This window comes from Python bivittatus, unplaced genomic scaffold (genome assembly GCF_059951505.1).
Source record: "Python bivittatus isolate LINGU-HERP-01145 unplaced genomic scaffold, Pbiv_v1 ctg000700_np1212, whole genome shotgun sequence".
Lineage (NCBI taxonomy): Eukaryota > Metazoa > Chordata > Lepidosauria > Squamata > Pythonidae > Python > Python bivittatus.
Genome location: NW_028277098.1, coordinates 90,493,917 through 90,516,572, shown reverse-complemented (window position 1 = coordinate 90,516,572; position 22,656 = coordinate 90,493,917). Strand labels below are relative to the sequence as shown.

Sequence of the window (22,656 nt, the reverse complement as noted above, 5' to 3'; positions counted from 1 at the left end):
CTGCATACAGATACGTCAAACTGGTGTGTTCAGAAATTATTAAGCCATATTAAAGCTCCTATTCCTGCCTACTTCCAAGTAAACCCTATGGAATTAGTGGGCCTTACTTATGACTGTGCACACATACACTGGATTAGGTTAGACACAAAGTTAATTAAGTTACCCAGAGATACACTCCAAAGTTGTTGTGTAACCACATTTCAACAGTGCTGTTTTGGAGTGAGCTGGCTGGACTAAAACTAATCATGGCAAAGACAGGTAAACTGATGCTTTCCAGAAGTTTGGAACAACAATTCACACATTTCTTGCTGGATAATTGAAGACCAATGATCAGGAGTCTGGTAGTACCTTTTCAGACTAACAAATTTTATTGAAAGGCATAAGCTTTTATGAACTACAGCACAGATGCAATTTCATTGGATGCATGAAGAGCATAAATGATGTTGGATTTAAATCAGGATGGGGCGGGGAGAGGAATGGGAGGGGGAAGCAGGGTGGTTATGCACACGCAGGTTACAAGTGAGACAGCTCATAGGTACCTTATCAATTGTAATGTGTTAAAAACCGATTGAGTCCTTCTGAGACGGCCTGAATGTATATAAATTCATCTCTCTCTCTCTCTCTCTCTCTCTCTCTCTCTCTCTCTTTCAAAATGTGCTAGTAAAATATCTTTGTCCTAAAACAGCTACTTTGAAATCTGCAATGGAGTGTCCTGGGAGATTAAATGCTCTGATATTAATTTGTCCTTGTTTTAAGTCCTGATGTCAAACTGAAGTCCATTCATGACACCAAGTTGCCTGCTTTTACATTAAAGTTTATTATAAACTTGATCAGTTAGGATTATCAGATCTGAGTTACAGTAGTCTGGAGGACTACTACACAGAAGCAGTTTGATATAGATTCTTGCTGCCAATGTGTGGCCATCCAATATTTTTCAGCCTAGATCTAATAGGTCTATATTAAACATGTCAGAGGATTGTTTTTACAGCAACCAATGAATATAGCTATTTGTCTGGAAACTAATATCCATGGCTGGGTTGACACTGCAATTTGTTTGTTTTAATGCTTTTAAAAAATCATAATAGATTCACATATAATGCAAAGTCTAAAACCCAAACCCAAACCACAGAAAGACTCCATTTACACATCACACTAAGCCATGGTTTGCTTAAGCAGAAATTCTCATAATTGGCTGGATATTAAAACATGCTAAACCACAAAGATGCAGGCCACATAGTAGTGTAGGAATTAGCATTTGGGATTTCCAAAGCTAGAATTTATACCCAATGGTTGCAAGTGGTAGTTTCTAGAAATCAAAAAACAACAGCTTTTCAAGCTCATATAATGCTGTAAGCCACAGAGCATGCTTTAAGAGCTGCACACTATTTATTTATTTAATCAATCACTTTATTAGCCTGCTCAGTCACCAAAACAACTCTAGGCATTTTACAGGATAGTAAACAATTAAACATAAGATACAAACATCCATAACAAGAATCAGAAATATAACATCCTATGTTGCAGAACAAACAATGCCATATAACATTTACAAAGTGGGTTACAAATCATTCTGCCCCATAGCCTGCTGGAGATGCAGATTAAGTGATGGGATGTGTACTACCATCAACTGAACTATTGATTGATTGGCTGAGTTTTTACACCATGCAGTAACATAATGTCATATGCACCCAGTCATAATATAAAAGCATGGTTAGAAATCAAGCAAGAATAAGCCTCAGTTCCAGGAAAGAGCATATCAACCCAACATGATCCATGATTCCAGGAAAGAGCATATCAACCCAACATGATCCAGTAGTTCTATGGGTAGGCAAGAGATCTAACACCAGATACTAGCAAAACAAAAAAAACGATTTAGAAATTATTCCAGTATCAACTTCTGTATATTAGCCCTAGCCATAGGCAGTTCTGACCATTTGTGGTGAATTCCAACTCCTCGTAAGAACTGTTTTTCTGCTGAGTGTTTCTCATTTGGACTTTGAGTGTCCTAAGCTGTTTTGCCATACTCCAGTCTCATCATGCATGGGTCCTTTGGTTAAGTGGAACTGGAATCATGAAATGTGATTTTTGAAAGTGCTACCTCTAATTTAGGACTTCATGAAGCCAAATGCTCTCCTAAAACATCTAAGTCAGAATAGGGATGGTAAGGCTTAATTTATCTCCTGAGGACAACCTCCCCAACAGAAACTTATCATCAGTTTAGATACATTTATGTCATCCATTTAGAAATATTGATACCAAAAAATATCTCTATGAGCCTTTTCCTAACTATTCAAGGATACAGATAGTTATATGCTGTGCCCAGTTCAGTTCTGAATTTTTAAATTATTATTATTAGATTTTTATTCTGCTTTTTGTTCTTAAATAATATTTTAGGCTCCTCCAAAATATCCTCACAATGTTAATAGTGCAAGCCAATGAGTAAATATAGGAATGCTATAGAAGAGTTTTATTCTCTGCAGGTTTATTCCTAAGCCAGTCCAGTTATGTCCCAAAAAGCTTATTGAAAGAGAAGACTTCTCTTAAACTGCGATCCTATAGACACACTTCTCTGGAATTAAGTCCCAGTGATGTCTATGAGATTTACTTTTGAATATCTGTACAAGACTGGACCATGCATCTCTTAAATCACATTTCAGAGATTTCTGCTAAAAAAACCCAAACCTACCTTTGCAAGTGTGCTGAGTCCAATATTTCTATCCATAGTTGCAAGAGATATCACTTCCTGAATCATCATCAATCATCAAAGCAGGACAGCTGAGTTTTGCAAGAAGGCTGATGTCAGAAGTGTTTTGAGAAAAAGGCTCTGAACTCATATCCCTCTAAAGGCATCCCGGTCAAGGGAATTTCTATTTCTTTCAGTTGAGTTGAAGACCATTAGTGCAAAACTGTCAGAACAGAGGTGGGATTCTAATTTTAAAATGAGTTGAATTCTCATGACTGATTGCAGCTTTACTTCAAATAACCACACACAGGAAAAAAAACAAAACAACTTTTTGCTTTGCTTCATCTTCCTGTAGTTCCTATTTTAGACAACAAGTAGGAAGAACTGTAAGGCTTACTAGCTGTAAGCATATTGCAAGAAGTGGTCTGCCACTTGCCTTTCTAATGGAAACAATGCTTTTTAAAACAATGTGTGTCTACCTGGATGAAATGCCATTGATATTTTCGATCCAGCTCTGGAGCTGTCCAGAAATGGATCAGGACTTGAAAGACTAATGTAAGATGTACGATTTGTAAACAATGACATTTAGGTTCATGCTTTGGATTTAAGAGGCAGGGGATTAGGATGTGTGTAAAATGTAACACCATCATCCTGACCAGGTCTACTCACAGGTGGAATTGACTTCCTAGAAAATAAGGCAATTGTCTTACTAAACTTATTTTTATTTTAAAAATGCCTATGGCACCCTTCAAAACATAACTTTCTGGGGGTGTCTAAAACTAAAGCAACGATTAAAAATATAACATATAAACAATAACAAATAAAAGAAAGCTTTTACGCAAAACATGCATGTAAAATATTAACATGTTAACATATGTAAAGACCCAGAACAGTGAAAAGAACTTTTGTGCTGGAAAGACAATAAAGGCAGTGCCAGACATACCTCACTTCAAATTTGGGGATAACCATTCAGCAAACTTCAGCAGTGGAAGCTATTTGGAGCATGTCTCTGAGGTCTTTAGGGTGTATGTAAGAATATATGGAAAGATACATTCCTTCACATCCTTTAGAGCAGAGTTTTTCAAACTTGGCAACTTGAAGATGTGTGGACTTCAACTTCCCCACATTGCCAAGTTTGGAAAAACACTGCTTTAGACCCAAGCTGTAAAGGCAAAAAAATTGGCTTAAGACTAGCATAATGCTTAAGGGGTTGAGTAAGAATGGGGAAGGCACAGGTTCAAGTCCCCATTCAGCCATGGTAACTCACTGGGTGGCTTTGAGCCAGTAGTTGTCTCTCAGCTCAAACTACTATGCAGGTTTGTTATAAGGATGAAGTAAAGGCCCCATGTAATAAGCTTCTAGTACAATGTTTCTCAACCACAGCAACTTTGAGATGTGTGGACTTCAGCTCCCAGAACTGAATGCTGGCTGAGGAATTCCGGGAGCTAAAGTCCACACATCTCAAAGTTGCTGAGGTTGAGAAGCACTGCTCTAGAGAAATTGTAGAGAGTAAGGAAAATGACCTTGATGGAGATATGCAAGATTGGGCAACAGGAGGTAAAACGTATTTTAAATCCACAAAGATAGATAATACTCAGAAGTGGATCAGACAGACACCTCCCTAATTTACTGAACTATAAGAAGGAGGTACCACACAATCAGACTTACATGATTCTGTTATCATAGCCCATTTCAATAAAAGTAGTTTCATCCTTCCTGTGGAGTTGATTTCTTGGTCTAGTCTTCCTAGACACAATTCTAGAATACCTAGAATTGCAGGTATAAATCTAACAAATAAAAATGTACTCTTCCTTCAGTATTTTGTACTAACTGAAGTTGCTGAATTGTCATCAGGGGCAACCCCACACAGAATACATTGCAGTAAACTAAACAGTAAATTACCAGGCTATTTTTAAGTAGGACTGCTTGTAAAAGGCTCTTTGTGTCAGAAAGGACACATGCCTAATGACAGAGATGGACCTGGAACATCCCTTAGGCAATTAACTTGACCCTTTAGAATGAGTGCAACCCTTTTCAAGGGCAGGGTGATAACTTACCTGGCCTGATAAACCATCTACTAACTGTGTCTCTGTTTTTTCTGGACTGTGCTTCAATTCAGTGTCATATGAACTCAGCTATACAGTAACAATCCACTTCTATGCAGTTTACTCAGTTGACATTGTCGCTAAATTCATTAGTCCCATCCAAGTGTGCAAAGGACTGCAGCGTAAATATTACTTGGAAATTGCTTTTGCATAACCCACCCCAGACTACAAAGCCATTCTTTAGCACCAGGTCATTCATATCAAGACAAGCCCAAGAATGGGTGATCAGTCAAGAAGAGCTTCAAGCCAATTCCCACATGGTCCATCAAATCTTCCCCCCTTCTGGCCAATTCCCCTCCAAATATTCTATAAAGCTCACAGTTCTCCCAGAGCAGCTGATCCCCCTCCTCTCACAATACTTGGGCTTGAAGGGTGGAAAGGGAAGGAATGATTGTGTATCACATTTGTTTCATCATTAATCACATTTTTAACTTTCCCCACCCCTTTATCTCAATCTAGGGTTTATTTTTCCCTAGGCCTTTTTTTCTCTGCCCCCTGCTGCTGGGTACATCTGGTTAAACCAGGCTGAAAATAGAGTGAGCAGGAAAAGAGAAAGCAGAAACAGCTGCAGATGGTCCCCCTCCCCATCTTTAATTTATACTCAACAGGGGCACTTAGACCAGTCCCCTAGAGCAGTTTCCAGAAGCTAAAACAATGGGATTTTAGAAATGACTTCTGATCCACGCATTCATCTTTTCTGCTTCACTCAGTTTCTTGATACTTTGCGTTCTGCAGATTGTGTCAGCTTTTTCCAAATTTGGGGTACAATTTCCAGATTAAAATTGGAGACATTTTACATTTTTTTAAAAAGGAAAGTGCATAAAAAAGTGCATACATTTTCCTACATGGTCAGTATGCTCCTCTTTCCCAAATACAAAACAGGCATATGATTAAATATTATTTTCTGATTGTTACTCACTCTTAGTTGCCCAGTCAGGTTCTGGGTACAGCCAGTTCCATGCCCTGTGGCTCCTGAATAAGGTGCCCCTAAAAGGGCCTCAATCTGCACACTATTGCCACTGCTCAGTCCCTTGCTTCAGCTATACCCAATTTAGAGCACTTCCCAGCAGAAAAGAACCAAGACATCTAAAGGTACTGCTGTTCCTTCTTGTTGCATACTATGTTCATACAAGTTAACTTATGGGTTTCATGAAATAATGAATCACAAATTAACCACACAATGGTTGTGTGGGCTTGAACAGCTCACTAACCTAAAATATGGCTGGTTTGTGATTCAGATGTCATGCAAGCACAGCCATGATCTCAAGAAGGTTAGATTGACAATCAGGTGCTTCAACTCCTATAGAACTAGCCAGCATAGCCATTAACATAAAAGCATGGGAATTGTGGATTCCTTGGCACTCTTGATGATTCATGTTACCTAGTCGGGTAACGGAACATCTAAAAGCAAACAGCCAAGCCCAGAGAGCACCAAGGCCTCCACAGTTCAACCCTGAGCTAGAGACATTCTCTTCTATTGGAGTGTGGGAATTGTAACCCCAAGTATTTGTAGGCCTGGCAGTCCCTTCCTCTTTTTGAAGTTTACACAACATTCAACGGGTTCACTTCCTGTTAGAAATAATTTTTTTTTTTTAGTACTTCTTAGGAATAAAACTACTTTGCCAAAACAACTTTAAGAGCAAGACTTTAGGAAGTTGTGATAAGTATTAGCACATTACCATTAGAAGAGAATATGTGTAGCTCAGGGTTGAAGTGTGAAATCCTTAGGGTTCTCTGAGCTTGGTTGTTTTCTTGCAAATGTTTCATTACCCAGCTAGGTAACATCTTCAGTGCTAGAATGGAATAGGGCTTGCTCTCTGTTTATATACAGTGGCATGCCCTGCCATCAGTGTTGGTGGGGGCGTTTTATTTTTCCCCCCTAATCAAGGAACTATGTAAGCAGAAAGCAAACCCCATTCCATTCTAGCACTGAAGATGTTACCTAGCCAGGTAACGAAACATTTATTAGCTCATTATTTCACTGCCTGTTTTCAAATTTGCTATTATGCAGTAAGCCAACTATATTATAGTTTAGCACCCTGTGTGAATTTAGCCATTCTGGTTTGTAAAATGTTTTTATTGTTCAAATCTAACTGCACCTTATTAAACTATGTTTTAGTATGCTATTGAGCAAAACTTCATTTCACACACAATCGTTATTTCTCAATGTGTACAAGGAAAATGCCTTGGCTGTAAATGTTCCCATGTGAAAAGTCAATGTCAGGAAAATATTTATGTTGGTTGAATATTTAAGAGTATATCTGAACAACTTATCTGTAAATGGGAATGAAGATGGGCTCATTTTAATAGACTTTTAATTATTCACTGTTTTTTCCTAACATATTATCCATTTCAAGTCTTTGGGAATAGAACAGATTAAAATCCAATTTGCAGTTGTCCGTTATATATATCGTGGTGATGAAATTTCTTTGAAGTGTCACCTTCAAACCAATCTTAGCTCAGAGAAGTATAAACTAAGCACCTGATTAACCAGAACTTCCTAGAAGTATTTTGCAATCATAATATGTATTCCTTATTTGGGATTATGAGGTAGAAAGAGGAAATGACTAATTCTGAGAAAATGAAGACACACCATTGTAAGAATCAATTTTAATAAGAGAACTGTAAGCTACCAAGTGTAAATTGTCTAAATAATAATTAACAAAGCATTAAAGCATGGTACAAAATTACAAGTCAGAACTAGACAATTATTCGTATATCAAAAGAAATCAAGAATATTAAACATTTTGTTAAAAACACAAAAACAAAAGGCCAACTTTAAGTAGTAAAAATAGGCAGACTTGTATACTTAAGAAAGAAAAATTAAGCTTACTTTTTTTTTTTTAAATATATGACCACAACTTTAAAAATACCCTTAAGGTAGGGCTTCTTTCCTACAGATGATTCAGTTTCAAACTTCTTAAATTAATCATAATAAAAACAGACTTATTTGTAAAAGAAAATGGAATAAAATTTGGGCAAGTATTTCAGAACTGCAGTTTTAATCTGTAGTTGACCTTCGGTACCAAAATCGAGCTCTATAGTCATCGCTGCAAGTCATAAACCCAGGATTTGTAGGAGAATGGACAATACAGCGAACTATGCTATTATGCCCCAAGGAAAGAAGATTTCTTCGTTCTGCTGTTCGTGAATCCCAGCAGCAAAGGCTAATGGTCCTTTCATCTGGCAGCAGCACATAGTCTTCTGTGTGATTAAAAACAGCCTGTGTCCTGTGAACTTGGCGTCCACTCAGGCCAGCTCCTGCAGGTTTAACAGCATATGTATACAATTAATTATACGATATTAACACATTCCATCCTTTGCCAAGTGGATCCAATATTGTTAAGTATTAAATCCCAACAATAAGAATGTCAAATCTCCTACTATGGGCACCAAAATATTCATTACTAATGTCAGCAAGAGTATTCACAGAAAAGAAAATCCTCAGTGTTTACCAAACTACAGACTAGTTCATATTCTTCTCCAAATTCATAGTATTTGGGAATAGGCCTTAATTTCTCACATGACCATCTCTGAACCCAGAAGCTAAATAGGGTCAGGCCTGGATGGAAGACCTCCAGGCTGTAGGCCAGACTGGGAGGTTGACATAATCATCCCAGAAAGCAATGGTAAACCACTTATCTATTGCTGCCAAGAAAACTACCTGGACATATCCACGAAGTCATCAGCAGTCAAGATCAACTTATGTTTCAAAGCTTCCCCTGAGTGTAAAAGGATACAAGTTTCCTCTGTCCATTATGAACATTTGCCATGAACTATAGAGAACTGCTATAATTTCAGGTCAGCTGTTGTTTCAAGAGCAGAATGAGACTCAGCTATTGGAGATGTAGCTTAACACCCCAAAGAAGAAGGTAATACAAAGGTATAAGAAAGATACCATATGTGGCTTTTCAAAAACAGCCAGAATCTATGGGTTTTTTTTTTTACTCATTAGGGGAATTAGTGTTATTAAGAGAAGACAACATGCTATTCTTTCATCTACAACTGTTCTCTTATTTAAAAAATGAAAAAGAGAAAAAAGTCTGGATTACTCTCTGTACAAGAAACTGTGAAATCCATGAACATATACAATATGAGATGGGAAAGAAAGAGCTGTATACATTGCCCAAATTTACAGTGTTGTAAGACATATACAAAAATACTAGCACCCTACCTGTAGATAACGCTGCTCTAATTATTCCATAGAATTCTTAAGATAATAGTTTAATAAATAAGTGTTAAATAAATCCATTAATTAATATCAGTGAAACAATCAACTAACATGAAATTTTATCAAGACTTATCTGTAAATCATATTTCATTCAATAAGGCTTATTTAATTGAGCTAGGGCTAAGAGCAGGATTAGACTGCAAATGAACTGCAGTCAGGAAAAATGGAGAGACAGCACACAAGGTAGATATAGTTATCAGTTTACTCAGAGAAATCTGCAGTGTTCAACTTCATTATAATGGAGTATGACATCAGTCCTCAAATTTCTATTGACAACTTGCAAAATTCCAGAGAACTAAAAGAGCCAAAATATGCCTCCCAGAATTTAAAGAACAGTATCTATGTTGCATACAAGAGTCATTTATCAAGTAGATGGCCTTACAAATCTAAATAAAAATAATGACTATATATGGAACCTGCATATTTGTAGATTATAATGTATTACAATGTATTAGAAATATTATGTTCTAATTACTAAGGCCTAAGAATAGTTTCTGGGGGTGGGGGCAGCAGTCTTCTCTCAATTCATGCCAATCTGTACTGATGTTAAGAGGGTGGCCTTAGTCCCAGTTTAGTCCCAGTGAGGGTAGATTCAGAATGGGGGCAGTACGGTGTTTGCTATGTATGGCGGGTAAGGCAGCTGCCTTGTCTGGATCTGTTCCAATTAGAGCACGCATAGTAAAGAGGATTCTCCAATTTTGTTTGTTAAGGAAGCACAGTAACACCCAATGTTTTCAGCATGCCAAATCTTGGCTGCACCCTGCTGGCTTGATGTATTATAAACTGAAATTTGAAAATGGTAAGATAACCTCAAAAGATAGATCAGTTTAAATGATTTCTGATTATTCTTTTAGGAGCTTTACATTGTTTAAAAATATTTCACAATGAAGGTGAAAGGGAAAAAAGCATTGAGCAGAGAAATGCCAAGCTTACATTTTGTGCTGCATTTCATGATAAACACTAAAAAGAAGCAACATCATTTTAATACCAAGTATTACTGAAAGGCATGTGTTAATGCCTGAACCTACCCAGGAATTTCGCTTAAAAATATTTGTTATCTAAGGAAGAACAATTCAGAAATACAATATACGCTCCTGGCAAGTTTGCAGATTATACTCTGAATTTCTCCTAGATCTCTGAGATGTTATGTTTTACTTAATAAATTATTGTACTTACATATATACTTAATGTAAATACTATTTTATAATACTTAAAATAGTATTAACTCATAAAATTACAGAACAGGAAAAATGTTTGAAGTTATTCATAAAATACTTTTTACAGACTTTATATCATTCAGTTGCTTAGGAGAAACACGGAAAAATTCAGTCCACCACTGTTTTTTTTTCTTCTGAGCTAAAACAAAATGTTCCAAGCTCACGAAGAAACCTGATTTTACACTTATTGGCTAAGTGAAAAATTGTGATCATCTAACAACAGTTTTGGACTATGCACTGCTAAAATCCATGGGAAAAATAAATATTAAATACACTTAGCTTGCCATAACTACCTAGGAATCACTGCAAAAGCCAAACCAGAGAAAGACAGATTATATTGTTCAGATTAGTTTTCACCCACCTGTATATTTGACTAGGGTCCTTCCTGTTGATATCTCCCACAATTTAGCCACAGAATCCTTTCCACTTGAAAGAATGTACTTGGAGTTCTTAGAGAAAATGGCAGAACAGACTTCAGCACCATCATGTGCCTTCTCAAAAGTAGTGATACAACGATTTGAAACTCCATCCCACAATTTGATGCATCCATCTTTGCTGCCTGTTACATACATGTTAGCACTTGCATTGTAGTTAACTGAGCATATAGCATCTGTATGTTGATCTTGAGGATTGCAAGATACAAAGCACTGGAAAGTATTAACATCATATAGCCGCAGGGTAGGATGCTGTGTCCCAACAAGTATGAAATCCCCAGAAGGATGGAAAGATATAGAGCGCAGCATTTCTGCTTCCTGTTTAATTGGAAATTAAACAATTAACATTAGAGGGCACTATCCTATAACTGTAACACACCTAAAAAACAACTGCTATGCTAGTAGATGTATCAAACATAGAATGAATTCGTATCCACAGAAGAACATGGGTATCTGAATAAGTCAGACAGGATACAAGAGAGAGTATACATTTGGAGAAAAAAAAAAGGAGGGGGGAGAAAGTTCTATTTTCACTCTAAAAATGCCTGACTGGTGAACTAATATTTAAAAAAACACAAACATTTTCAAAGTTTTAAAGAAAAGGACACTGATTACAGAAAAGAGATATTTTCCTACCAAGCAGTTTGGGATTAAAAGGGTTTTTTTTGTCAACTATCACATTGTTATGCACTCACTAACTTCCAATGTTGAATTTCAGTTGAAAAACAAAAATTAAAAGAAGCAAAACAGAAAGAGAAACAGAACTTGTTATCATGCTTAATTTGCCCCATAGTTTTAAAACTAAAATGTGGTCTGAATAGCTACATCATTGAGTATGATTTATGTCCTTATATCCAAAAGTTACTAATTAGGTAAATATTCAGTAACATCAGCAAGGCTTTCAAACCTTTTCTGAATTTCTTATGGAGATATTTATTTCTTAAAAATGTATGATTAGAGAATCTGACCTGAATATATTTGAAAGCTCTCTTGGCAGATGGTTTTGAGTAGTCAAATAATTTAAGCGTGTAGTCTCTTGATCCAGACGCAAGGATTTGTTCAGTTGGATGAAAAGCTAAACATGTCACCTCATCCACATGATCATAAAGAGTCCTAATAACGGGATGGTTCTCCATGTTTTGCTGAGCTGTTTCATTCATCATAACCTGAAAAAATTAGAAATACAGCATTTAACTAGAGTCTTTTAAATATATGACATAAAATACAAGTGAATACACCTATAATTTCCTTTGTAGAGAGTTACACCACAAACAACACAATGGATCAGCACCTTTTCACAATGTTCTCTCGTACAGAACCTAACAATTATTTAAAGTAGGCTAATACAAATCCATTTTATGAGAAAAGAAATTGAAACAGATTAGGATACATTCAAACCCCCACATGGCAGATTGTGGTCATGTGAGCACTTTTCAAAATTTTGACAGCCCACCTAATGCCATGGCTTATACAGTAAATAATATAAAATATGATTATTTCACATATTCAGAAATGTGCTTTGTCTAGAATGCATTTCAACAATACAAATGATTCTTTTTCTAAATATTTTTGTTTGTTTTTTGAAATTACCTCTGTGTTGTTCTCAGAGCACAAATTATAATCTTATCAAATTAATCTTGACTCCTAATGATTTCACAGACACATCCATACAGCTTATTTTGACAGTGTTACCTAAGCATTTTACCACTGCCTTCTTCCAGGTTATATTTCAATTTTCTAGTCTAGCCAACAGTCCTGGAATTCCCAGGTCTGAATACCACTGTGGCCAACCCTGCCTAGCTTCTGAAATCAGCCAAGGACTGTTAGATGCTACCATCTGCTGAAATTTAGAGCATATTTCTAACTAATTTGAAAACAATTTCAGTTTGCAGTGAAATATTATACAGAATCAAGCTGTTTCACAAAATATCAAGAACAGGATCTTGAACAGGATCTGAAAATTAACTATCAGTTTAACTTTCAGGTAAAGCATAGTATGTGTGTAGTTCAGAACTTCAGTGTTCAATCTAGCTGCCCCATTTAGCTGTAACTTTTGAATGAGTCTTGGGGTAGTTACCAATAAAAAGTATAACAACAACAACAACAACAACAACTTATTAAAGTTGTATGCTGCAATCAACGTGGACAGACTAATACCATCCAGGAAAGTCTGTAGTTACCAAACTAGATAAAACTAATAATACACATTCTTGGCCACCTGGGCCTCCAATCATAAATAATGTATTCACCAAGAACTCCATATTGTCCACCTGTTCCTTCAAGCAGAGTATGACCTCATCCAAGAGAGGCATTTTCCAGGAACTACTCATCTGCAGAACCACACTTTTACCAAATATCGATATTAACCTATTTGCCCCTGATAAGCCCATCAGCAAATCCAACTATTGTTCACAATCATGCACTGTCGTACCTCACTCAGATATAAGAGAGAAAAACCATTTATCATTAATATATTGATGATACTTGGCCCAAAACTCTTAATGACTTCACCCAACAGCCTCATATAGATATTAAATTGCACTGGGGACAAAATTGTGCCTGTGCATCCCACAACACAACTGCCAATCTCAGAGTCACCTTTCAAGACCAATTCTACAGTAAGAAAGGAAACACTGCAACATAGTGCCTCTTACTTTAACACTATTAAGCTAGCCCAGAAAGCTACCTTGGACAATGAAATCAAAAGACACTATGTGATAAGGATAAACAATAGGGTCATGCCCTGTCACAACTCTCTTGATAAAGATCATCAAGATGATCAAAGTCATTTTTCCCCAAACCAGACCTGATCTTAGAATGGGTTCAGATACTTCATGTACTCTACAGTGCCTATATAACATTTACTGGAAAAGAGTATTCTGAATTAAAATGGTATTCCCATCCCCACATGGAAGAATAGATGGGAAAAATTCTGAACACTTAAAATACTTGTAAGCTTCTCCACCTTGCCAACTCCAGCTGGAACATACCCCATCCCTATTAGTGTATACTATTTTCTCTCTTACATAGAAACTGCTCTGATGCACAAGTATATACATAAATGCATACATAAAGCAAGGCAGAGAAACAAAATGAAACAAAAAAGAGAATGGAGACTGAGCATAGGTAAGGATAGCTGTTCTGGGAATACTGTACTGGCGCAGAAAGGGAAAGTGGGCAGAACAAAATTGGATGGAGATGAGGTAAAAGGAACAGGGGAATGGATAGGGAAAAATAAGACAGGGAAGCTCTCTTTAGACAATACAAAAAGGGTTAAAATTCAGGAAGTGAGCAGCAGAGGTGAGCTCTATCCTTCCCAAGTCCCCAGCAAAAGTTAATCTTCAAAGGCCATCCACAACTATGTCTGCAGTTATTTGTACCTCCTGCAACAATTTCTTCTACAAATTTATGTATTTTCATAGAAATCTGGGGAAATATGTATTTTTCATTGATTAAATAACTAGAGCCTGAATTCTGAAGATTGTCAAACAGTCCTTCCATTTACCGTTCAGTATTTCTTTATGAGAACAGCAATGATCAAAAATAGCCGAAGCAATAATATATATACCTATGGATTTATACTATTTTAATATTTACCTCAATAGGCATAGCACTTTTTGCCAACATTCTCTCGGTATCAAGTATCTTTATTGACGCATCTGCTGATCCTGTAGCAATTAACTGTCCATCTCTGCTATATGTAGCTACACGACATGGTCCTTTGTGAGATGTGACATAACATGTCTCATATTCAGATGCTTCTGGGGACATAGTCTGTACATCTGCATCAAACTCCAAGTCAATTCCTGTTCCAGGAGCTACTGTATCAGAGCGTCCAATTGCATACTGAACTGCACTATCGTCATTCTCCATTCCTGGAAGAGAGAACACACCAAACCTTATTTTTTAAATACAAACTGAGTATGATTCAGTAATGTACCATGTGACTGCACAAGAGGCAAATGTAATTTTAGGCTGCATCAAAATAAGTATAGATTCCAAATCACAGGAAGCAACAGTTCAATTCTATTCTGCATAATTTAGAAAAAAGCAATAAGGATGATCAGTCACTAAATCCTGTAAGGATGTATTGAGTCTTGAATAAAACAAAAACAGAGTGGATATGGTATTGCTAAAAGAATGTCACATAAAAAAGGAGAAGATTGGTTCTTTCTAATCTAAAGTGCACAACATGAAATAAGTTATATAAAAAAAATTGACTGCACAGTATATTAGGGAAAACTTCCAAACACAGCAATTTACCAACAGAATCACTTAATGAAGCCACCTTCTAAGGAAGTGTTGCGTTTCTTTTCACTGGATGTTCAAGTAAGGGCTGGGCAGCCATCGATCAGGTGATGGACTTGATGACTTAAATGACCATCTCCAACTCTATGATTTTACAGGTAGTCCTCAACTTATGACCATTTGAAGTTACGACGGTGCTGAAAATGGAGACTTACAACTGCACCTCGAAGTTGCAGCCATCCCAGCACCCTTGCAGTCACATGATCATGATCTGGATGCTTGGCAATCCGTTCACATTTATGACCGGTTGCCAAGCGCCCCACGATCCCATGATCGCTGTTTGCAACCTTCCATGCCGGCTTCCTCAGAAAGTCAAAGAGGAAGCTGGTAGGGAAAACTGCAAGTTGCTGGGGTAAGTCTCCCCCACTTGTGCACCCTCCCCCAGCCCCTCTGCACTCACGCCATGCCAGCCTCTCATGCACCCCCCAACCTGAATCCCTATGCACCCTCCCTGACCCATGTGGCGCCCCTTGTGCACCCCTACACAACCTCCCTGACCTGTGTGGCACCCCTGCACACCCTCCCCAACCCATGCACCTCTTGTGCACCCCTGCCCACCCCTTCTGACCAGCACCACACCCTCACGTACCTTCTCTGACCCACGTGGCACCTCTTGCACCCTCCCTGACCCTCCCCCACGCATCTTCCTCCACTTGGCAGCATTTACGTGCCTGCTGGCCTGGGACTTCCCACAACCACTGAGTTTGGTCGTGGGAAGCCAGCAGGAAGTTGCCTTGCCTAACAACTGTGGGATTCAGTTAATGATGGCAACCAGGACTGCAGACATTGCCATTGCTAAGCGATGTAGTCGTGCTTTATGGCTGCATTATTTAGCAATGGAAATTCCAGTCCCAACTGTTATCATAAGTCAAGGACTACCTGTATTTATAGTAATAGTGCCACATAATGAGTACAATCACATAAACATCTATTCAGAAATCTGTCATACTGAGTTCAGTGGTACTTATATGCAGAGAAGGGCATACTATAAGACTAATATTTGTGTTTAGTTACTGTTCAACTGATTTCTGTTAAAATAACAAATATTTTGTTTTATCTTATTTTGAACTACTAAGAGATTTTTAATAGTTGGCAGCTTGTAAGTCTAAGTAAAAATATTATAAAATATATAATAAGTGGAAGGTTAATGCATACCATTTTAATATCTATAGATAAGCTGAATAGAGAATGCTTATCAAATAAAACTGGTATATCTTCTAGCATTGATTTGATTCAAACATAATACCAAGTCTTGCTTTAGAATATATGAGCAAAACTTGCTTTGTATGCCCTTTCCTTTCCTTTCCTTTCCTTTCCTTTCCTTTCCTTTCCTTTCCTTTCCTTTCCTTTCCTTTCCTTTCCTTTCCTTTCCACAATCCAATTACTTCCTTCCCTCTCTTGTACAAATCATAGTATGTCATTTATTTCCATGCAAATCAAAATTTGAAACCAATAAAAAAGGAAGTCTTGGAATATGTAAAACAGTAGGAAAAAGGAAGGTGAGGAGAGTCCCTTACAGTAACACCAATGTATAGTTTGACATTACAGTTAGATCACCATTTAAAGTCAGAAAGCTAGAAACACCTCAGAAAAAGCTCTAAAAGTCCATTAGAATTGCACCATTACTCAGTTGTTTTTACAATATATATATAGAACTTACTTGTGTACTAGCAAGACTCCTTACTATTAATAAGCACTAATAGTAAGGTGTAGTCTAGTTTCAAATGTATTCACCTGAACAAGTTTTACAATAAAAATGAAGGCACTGAGGGCTGCAGTGGAAACCACCATAGTATGTATATTTATCATTAGGATATCAACAAAATCATTAATATCTTATTATGAGCGTGTTTATGAAATATGATAGTTTGGTTTGATACAGGAGAGCTGGTTTGGTGCAATGGTCTAGACTAGAAACTGGGAGACTATGAGTTCTAGTCCAATTTTAGGCATGAAAGCCAGCTGGGTGACTTTGGAACAGTCACTCTCTCTCAGTCCAACCCACCTTAGTCTGTTGTTGTGGGCAAAATACGAGGTGACAGCATGGCACACACTCCTTGGAGTTGTACAAAATAAAGATAGGATATAACTAATAATAAATAAAATGATAGCTAGACACACTTGAACATTGGACATATTCGCCTCCATTGGTACACTTGAACATTGTCCTTCTGTCTTTATTCGATCTGGGACAATTGGCTGGTATATTGCCCAACATTATTTTAAAAGACAGAACCAAAAACTTGGTTCTATGCCTGAACCTGGGGCCTGGGTGTGTGATGGAGTACATCTCCTGGTTAAGTTAATGGTGGTTTTATGATTCCTGGCTGCTGTGTTTTAATTTTTTTTGCATTGTTTGTGTTTTATTTTATTGTAAGTTGTCCAGAATCAAATAAGATGGGCTGCCATATCAATCAATCAGCCAATCAATCAATCAATCAATCAATCAATCAAATAAGCAAGCTAGCTATGCAGAGATCTGGATTCACAGGACAACATATGGTTCAGAATGTATATATAGTACCATTGGGAAATACCTTAAAGCAGCTAAATCTTTTCTTGGACTTGTACAGCAGCCAAATTACATTTTGCCCTTTGACCCTGGATCTCTGTACAGCTATAATATTTAATTAATGATATGTGGGAGAGGTCATGTTAAAACAATAGCTTTCAATGTGGAAATAACCATAATCAAATTTAGCATACCATAAAATATTACCGTAACATTTTATTTTTGTTCACTGATGTTTCAACTTACCTAGTTTAATAAGATGCAACAGTTGCTCAGAGGGTGCACAGACAGACTGTGGCTTTACTTCATTTATCAGACCATTAGCAATGTTGATATAACCATCATATAACAGCTGACTAATAATAAGCTTGTAAAGTTGTTGCCGGTCTTTAAGGCTTACTTTTGGTCTATACATTGTGAGCAAGGGCTGCCTTCCAGGTGTCTAAAACAAAAATAAAACTGTTTACACGTGTGACAAAATGAATGACATTTATCTAGTTTTCTATTTTTCAGAAGAAAAATCCCAAAACAGAATGATAAAGTACTAGTAAAAATGAACTAGGTGGCAAAAAAAAATCATAGTGTCTGAAAAGTATTTTTACATAAACAACTATAAAATATATGAGCAGGTAGTGATAGAACATTAGAAAGGAGTAGGAGAGACTGATTTTTCTAACCAGAGAGAAGTCTAGACTGCAACCACAGAGAAACCTTTTCTTTCTATTTTCACACATCAGATACTAAAGACAATACAGACTTCCGTAGATGATCCAAATAGGGTGGTCAGATATATATATATAAGATAGGTCTTTAGACAACCTTGTCTGCAAGCTGTTTGCACTCAAGTCTAACATTAAATTGATATTTAGACTTTTAAATTGGGTACAATGGCAGGAAAAAGATGCCTGGACGTAACACTAACAAGAATTTGGATAGTAAAAATTATCCAGCTGCATCTGATTTAGAATATTTAAAAATCTCTTTGAAAATTAAATAGACTAAAGAACAAAGGTACAGAAGGAACTATTTATAAAACATGCCATTAATGTAACAGCAGGAAGGAGGTACTGAGTATTGCCTAAAACAAGGCAATACATTTGTAGAATTCCTTGTTACAAGATGTAATAATAATAATTTCTTAAAACAGAGATTCTAACAATTGAACAAAAGAACCACAGCAGCTATACGGAAAGTTCAGAGATAGGCTGTCTCAGTTTACACTCCTTGGGCTAAACTGTAGTTACTGAATTTGTGGTTTGGCTACTGTGTTACCATAATATGCTAAGCTTAGTTAGTTTTTTTGGAGGATTACTATGCTATGCTAATCCAGACACTGTTGTTAATTTCTGATTCAGTGTGTTAACACAGCCAACTGAGTTAAGTCTATAATCAGGGTTCAGTAAACCATAAGATTAGCATGCTGTACAAGTATCTCTTATGACAGCACTCATATAATCTTAACTTTGTACACCGTGCCTGCAAACCCAGCCACTGTTGTTACTTTATAATTCAGTGTGTTTTGTGAACCTGGGCGATTCAATTATTTCAGAAAATTAAGATTAGAACAGTGTGCTTTGCTAGTGCCTGAATACTACTTGCAGATACCCACACAGCAAAAAGCAGCCCACTGCTCTCAACTACTTGTAGGTCTCCTCCAAAAAACTGTAACCCTGGCCTAGATAGGCTAAGGATTTGATATACAGCAAGGGTGGGTGGAGCTTACTTTATGCAGGACTGAAGTTTTTAAAATCAAAATCTTTTTCATGTTTATTATTTTAGGATCTCCCATTGTTGTAGCAACCAACTACAAATACCCACTCCTTCTCGACTCCATCTTTTTCCAGGGCGACCGCTTTATACCCACGGGGATAGGTCAAGAGGCACGAAGGGCACCACCTCCTCCCGCCTTCCATGTGGGGGAAACGAATGGCTGACGCGGGAACTACCAGATCCGACACTTACTAGCCCGTCTTTCGCCCGGGATCGATCTCCGCTCAGGATGGCTGCTGGCGGCCCGACGGCGTCAAGGGGCGACTGCGCGGGCAGGTGGAGCGGAGCGGGCGGCGGGGGCGGCGGCAGAGGGGGCGGCGGCTGTGGCGGCGGCGGCAGCAGCAGTCTGGCCCGAGGACCGCTCCGTCGAACAGGCTGCTGCATCGAGCCTCCGCACATCGATTGAAGCCGCGGCTGGAAGAAGGGAAAGGCAATCAATCCCACAAGACCCAGAGATTGCTACGCTGGACGCGCGCTCTGACGCTGGAAATGACGAACCCGACAGAACCTGATTTTCTCAGCTGAAACCGAGCCCGGGGCGGAGGAAAAGAGGAGCAAGGAATGAGGACTTCCTGGGCGAACGTTCTCCCTTTTGCTCTGGCAGGGCGACTGGGCCCGTGAGAACTCTTTAACGGGCAGAAAGTCGGCGTTCTCCGCATCACTCCCTCGATCCTGGAGAAACTGTCCCACTCTTTAATTTCTGTTTGACATACAAGACTTGCCAGGAAAAAAAAAAGCAATCCCGTTAATAAAATGTGGAGGAGCAGTACCCAAAAGAAGGAAAAAAGTTGGATCCATGATTTTTACCTGGACTCGGATCAGTGCACATGTCTGCACAACATCACCATTACAATCACAGGTTCAAAGCTTTTGGCACCACCACGAGCCCAAATTGTCAGCTTGAGGTGGGCTTCATGTAATAATCATGGGTACCTACACCGACTACCTGATCCCTAGCAAAAGGTTATGTCAAACAATTAATTCCTTTTCAATTCAAAATATTTAATTCAGGATATAAGCTTGAAATCTATCGCAATGGAATAATAAAATAATATGGCATGCATTGTTATATATTTTGCTTAGTGATTTTTGTATGCCACAAACCAGAGTCATATTGCTTGAATTGGGCAGCTATATAAATTAAATAAATACCAGTGTAAAGGCCCTGAAGCTAATGGTCTGTATTGTATATATTACAGGTTTTATTGCCAGACAGAATGCTGGGAACTGTCTGTCAAATACATCTGATAGCTTGGGGCTTACTGTACTTTATGAAATGCTATGATTCTGTGTCATATCTATAATGTGCAATGAAGCTTAAAGGGTGAGGAACAGGTTGCATCTTCTTAAATAAGGGATTTCTTTAAGGAAGTTCCAGTCTCCTCCTAGGAATTCTTAGAAGTAAAATCCAATCAGTTCTTTGGATCTGAGAGAATTTGAATCTGGGAGAAGAATGAAAAGTTAGCTATAGATGTGAATCCCAGTTCTCCACATATTTAGTTGAAATATTAGTAAATTCAAGCAGGTCACTCCAAAGTTTTGCAACCATAGAAAATTTCAGCGATGTGCATGTGTTAGGCTATCATTCATGATGGCTCTAGAATGTGGCCTCTATTAAACAGCACACATTTCAGTATCATTTGCTGAGAAAGAGGAGAGGATCCTATGATAAATATGACCTGCTTAAAGGTTTTCAGGGATATCTGTAGAAAAAAAATACTGGATTACAAGAGGCTTTGGTTGGATCTAGCAGGATTTTTCTTATGTTCAATCTTCAGCATACAGTATCTTCTTTGATATTTATGGTATTTACACTTCAGCATGCCCAGTTACCCCAATCCAAAAGAACAGCATTACTCACATCGGCTTCAAGAAATGGTAATCGCATTGGTCGCAGTTCACCGGTGGGTGAGCCCACGCCACTCATGCCCCATGGAAGCTGCCGCCTGTCACATGGCGGAGTGATACGACGACTTGACATTCTTTCTGAGAGAATAATATATCACAATATTCACACTTCTGAAATCTGCTCCTCACTGTCCTCATAAAGAGCACATCACTCTACATTTCCAGTATGTTGCCTTTACAAAGTAAAAAGACTGGAGAATCTTTTTTTTTTTTTTTTTTAAGTTCATGGGTACCTCTTTCAGCAGTTGTTTGTTTCGGAGAACAGTGAAGAACTGCTAATTTGATATGATAAAGCAATGGCAATATCCACCATACAGGCAGCACTTATTTTGGAAAATCCAATGTAGTTCAATTTTTCCCCCCACTTTTTGCTGTTGGAAGGAAAGTCCCTCGGCAGCAAAGTGTCTCTTGCTTGGCTCATAAACTATACAATCCCATTGTATATTACTGTTCAAATAAACAGGGAAAATTCTTCATGCATACCCTTCTTATTCTGTAACCTGTAAGGCTGGCCTTAAAATTAGTGGTAAAGCATAAAATTACAGTCTCTAAGCCAACTGCCTCTTTGTATTGTTCCTGTTGAGTTATATAGAGGAAAAACACATCAAGATTGTAAAATGCAGAAAAGCCACAAGCATGCTTTTAAAAATTGCTGTGTGTATAAAGTGTCACACTACACCCCTCTGCCTTTACTCTTGGAGATCACACATTGTCCATAGGAGCGCAACGGCACCTAACAATTGCAAACCGGGTGGCAAATTCCAAAATGGACCTTCAGCAACAGTCATGCCCGATCTAATTAATCCGTGGCTTTGTTTGGCTCTCCTTATGCCCAAGGGCAGCCCACTTTTATTGAGTAGTAAGGAATAAGGCGAAGTTCCTTATTTCCTGCCCATAATTGAAAGTCTGCACCCGACTAATGATATCGATCCATCACACATCCAACCTGTCCTAATCAAGGGTCCATGCCTGTGTCAATGGCTGATGTGTCACCCGCAAAAGCCCTCAAGGGTGTCCACTCATGTAAAGGAGCTGCCTCACTCAAGCTTTATGGCAGGGGCTTTCGTCTAAAAGCGGGTCCGGGAGCGGGAAGGCAAGCACGCTAAAGTCTCCCTCAGTCCTGGCCTGGCCGCTGCCACAGCCGCGCCGCCGTTGGAAGCCTGCTGCCGTTGCTTGAGAAGCTACGCACTTTGCGTAGAGGAAAAGCGAGGCCGAACGCCCCCGGCGGCGCGATGACAAACTCATGCGCCTGCTTGAGTAATCAGCGCAGCGTACGCCTCTAACGTAAAAAAGCTCGATACGTTAAGCGCATTTTACGCTCCTTCCGCAGCGGAACATTTCCTTGAACCGCTAGTCTCTACATTACAGGCAGGTGGGCAACGGGGGCGGGGAAGAAACGACCGTCTCGCCCCGCCTTTCTAAGTAGCTGACGGGGAGGCGAGCCTGCTTAGAGTGGGAACCGGTGCTCCTACTCAGCCGAGACGGTTA

General features: G+C 38.4%; 1 protein-coding gene across 3 annotated transcripts; it reads right to left on the bottom strand.

Annotated features, from left to right (window-relative positions):
• Positions 1 to 7,389: 7,389 nt before the first annotated feature.
• On the bottom strand, positions 7,390 to 22,357 carry CSTF1 (cleavage stimulation factor subunit 1). 3 transcript variants are annotated; one of them, XM_025174493.2, is made up of 8 exons: positions 22,115 to 22,357; positions 21,122 to 21,246; positions 19,453 to 19,674; positions 17,737 to 17,932; positions 14,268 to 14,545; positions 11,639 to 11,836; positions 10,598 to 10,988; positions 7,390 to 8,049 (listed from the first exon to the last, which is right to left on the bottom strand). In XM_025174493.2, the coding sequence occupies exons 2-8, from the start codon at positions 21,239 to 21,241 to the stop codon at positions 7,790 to 7,792; spliced, it is 1,665 nt and encodes a 554-aa protein (XP_025030261.2). In that variant the 5' UTR covers positions 21,242 to 21,246; positions 22,115 to 22,357; the 3' UTR covers positions 7,390 to 7,789. The 3 variants fall into 3 exon arrangements, with proteins under 3 accessions (XP_025030261.2, XP_007421889.3, XP_025030268.1); XM_007421827.4 differs by lacking the exon at positions 22,115 to 22,357 and having other exon boundaries at positions 21,122 to 21,613; XM_025174500.2 differs by lacking the exons at positions 19,453 to 19,674; positions 21,122 to 21,246; positions 22,115 to 22,357 and adding an exon at positions 19,214 to 19,365.
• Positions 22,358 to 22,656: the final 299 nt, after the last annotated feature.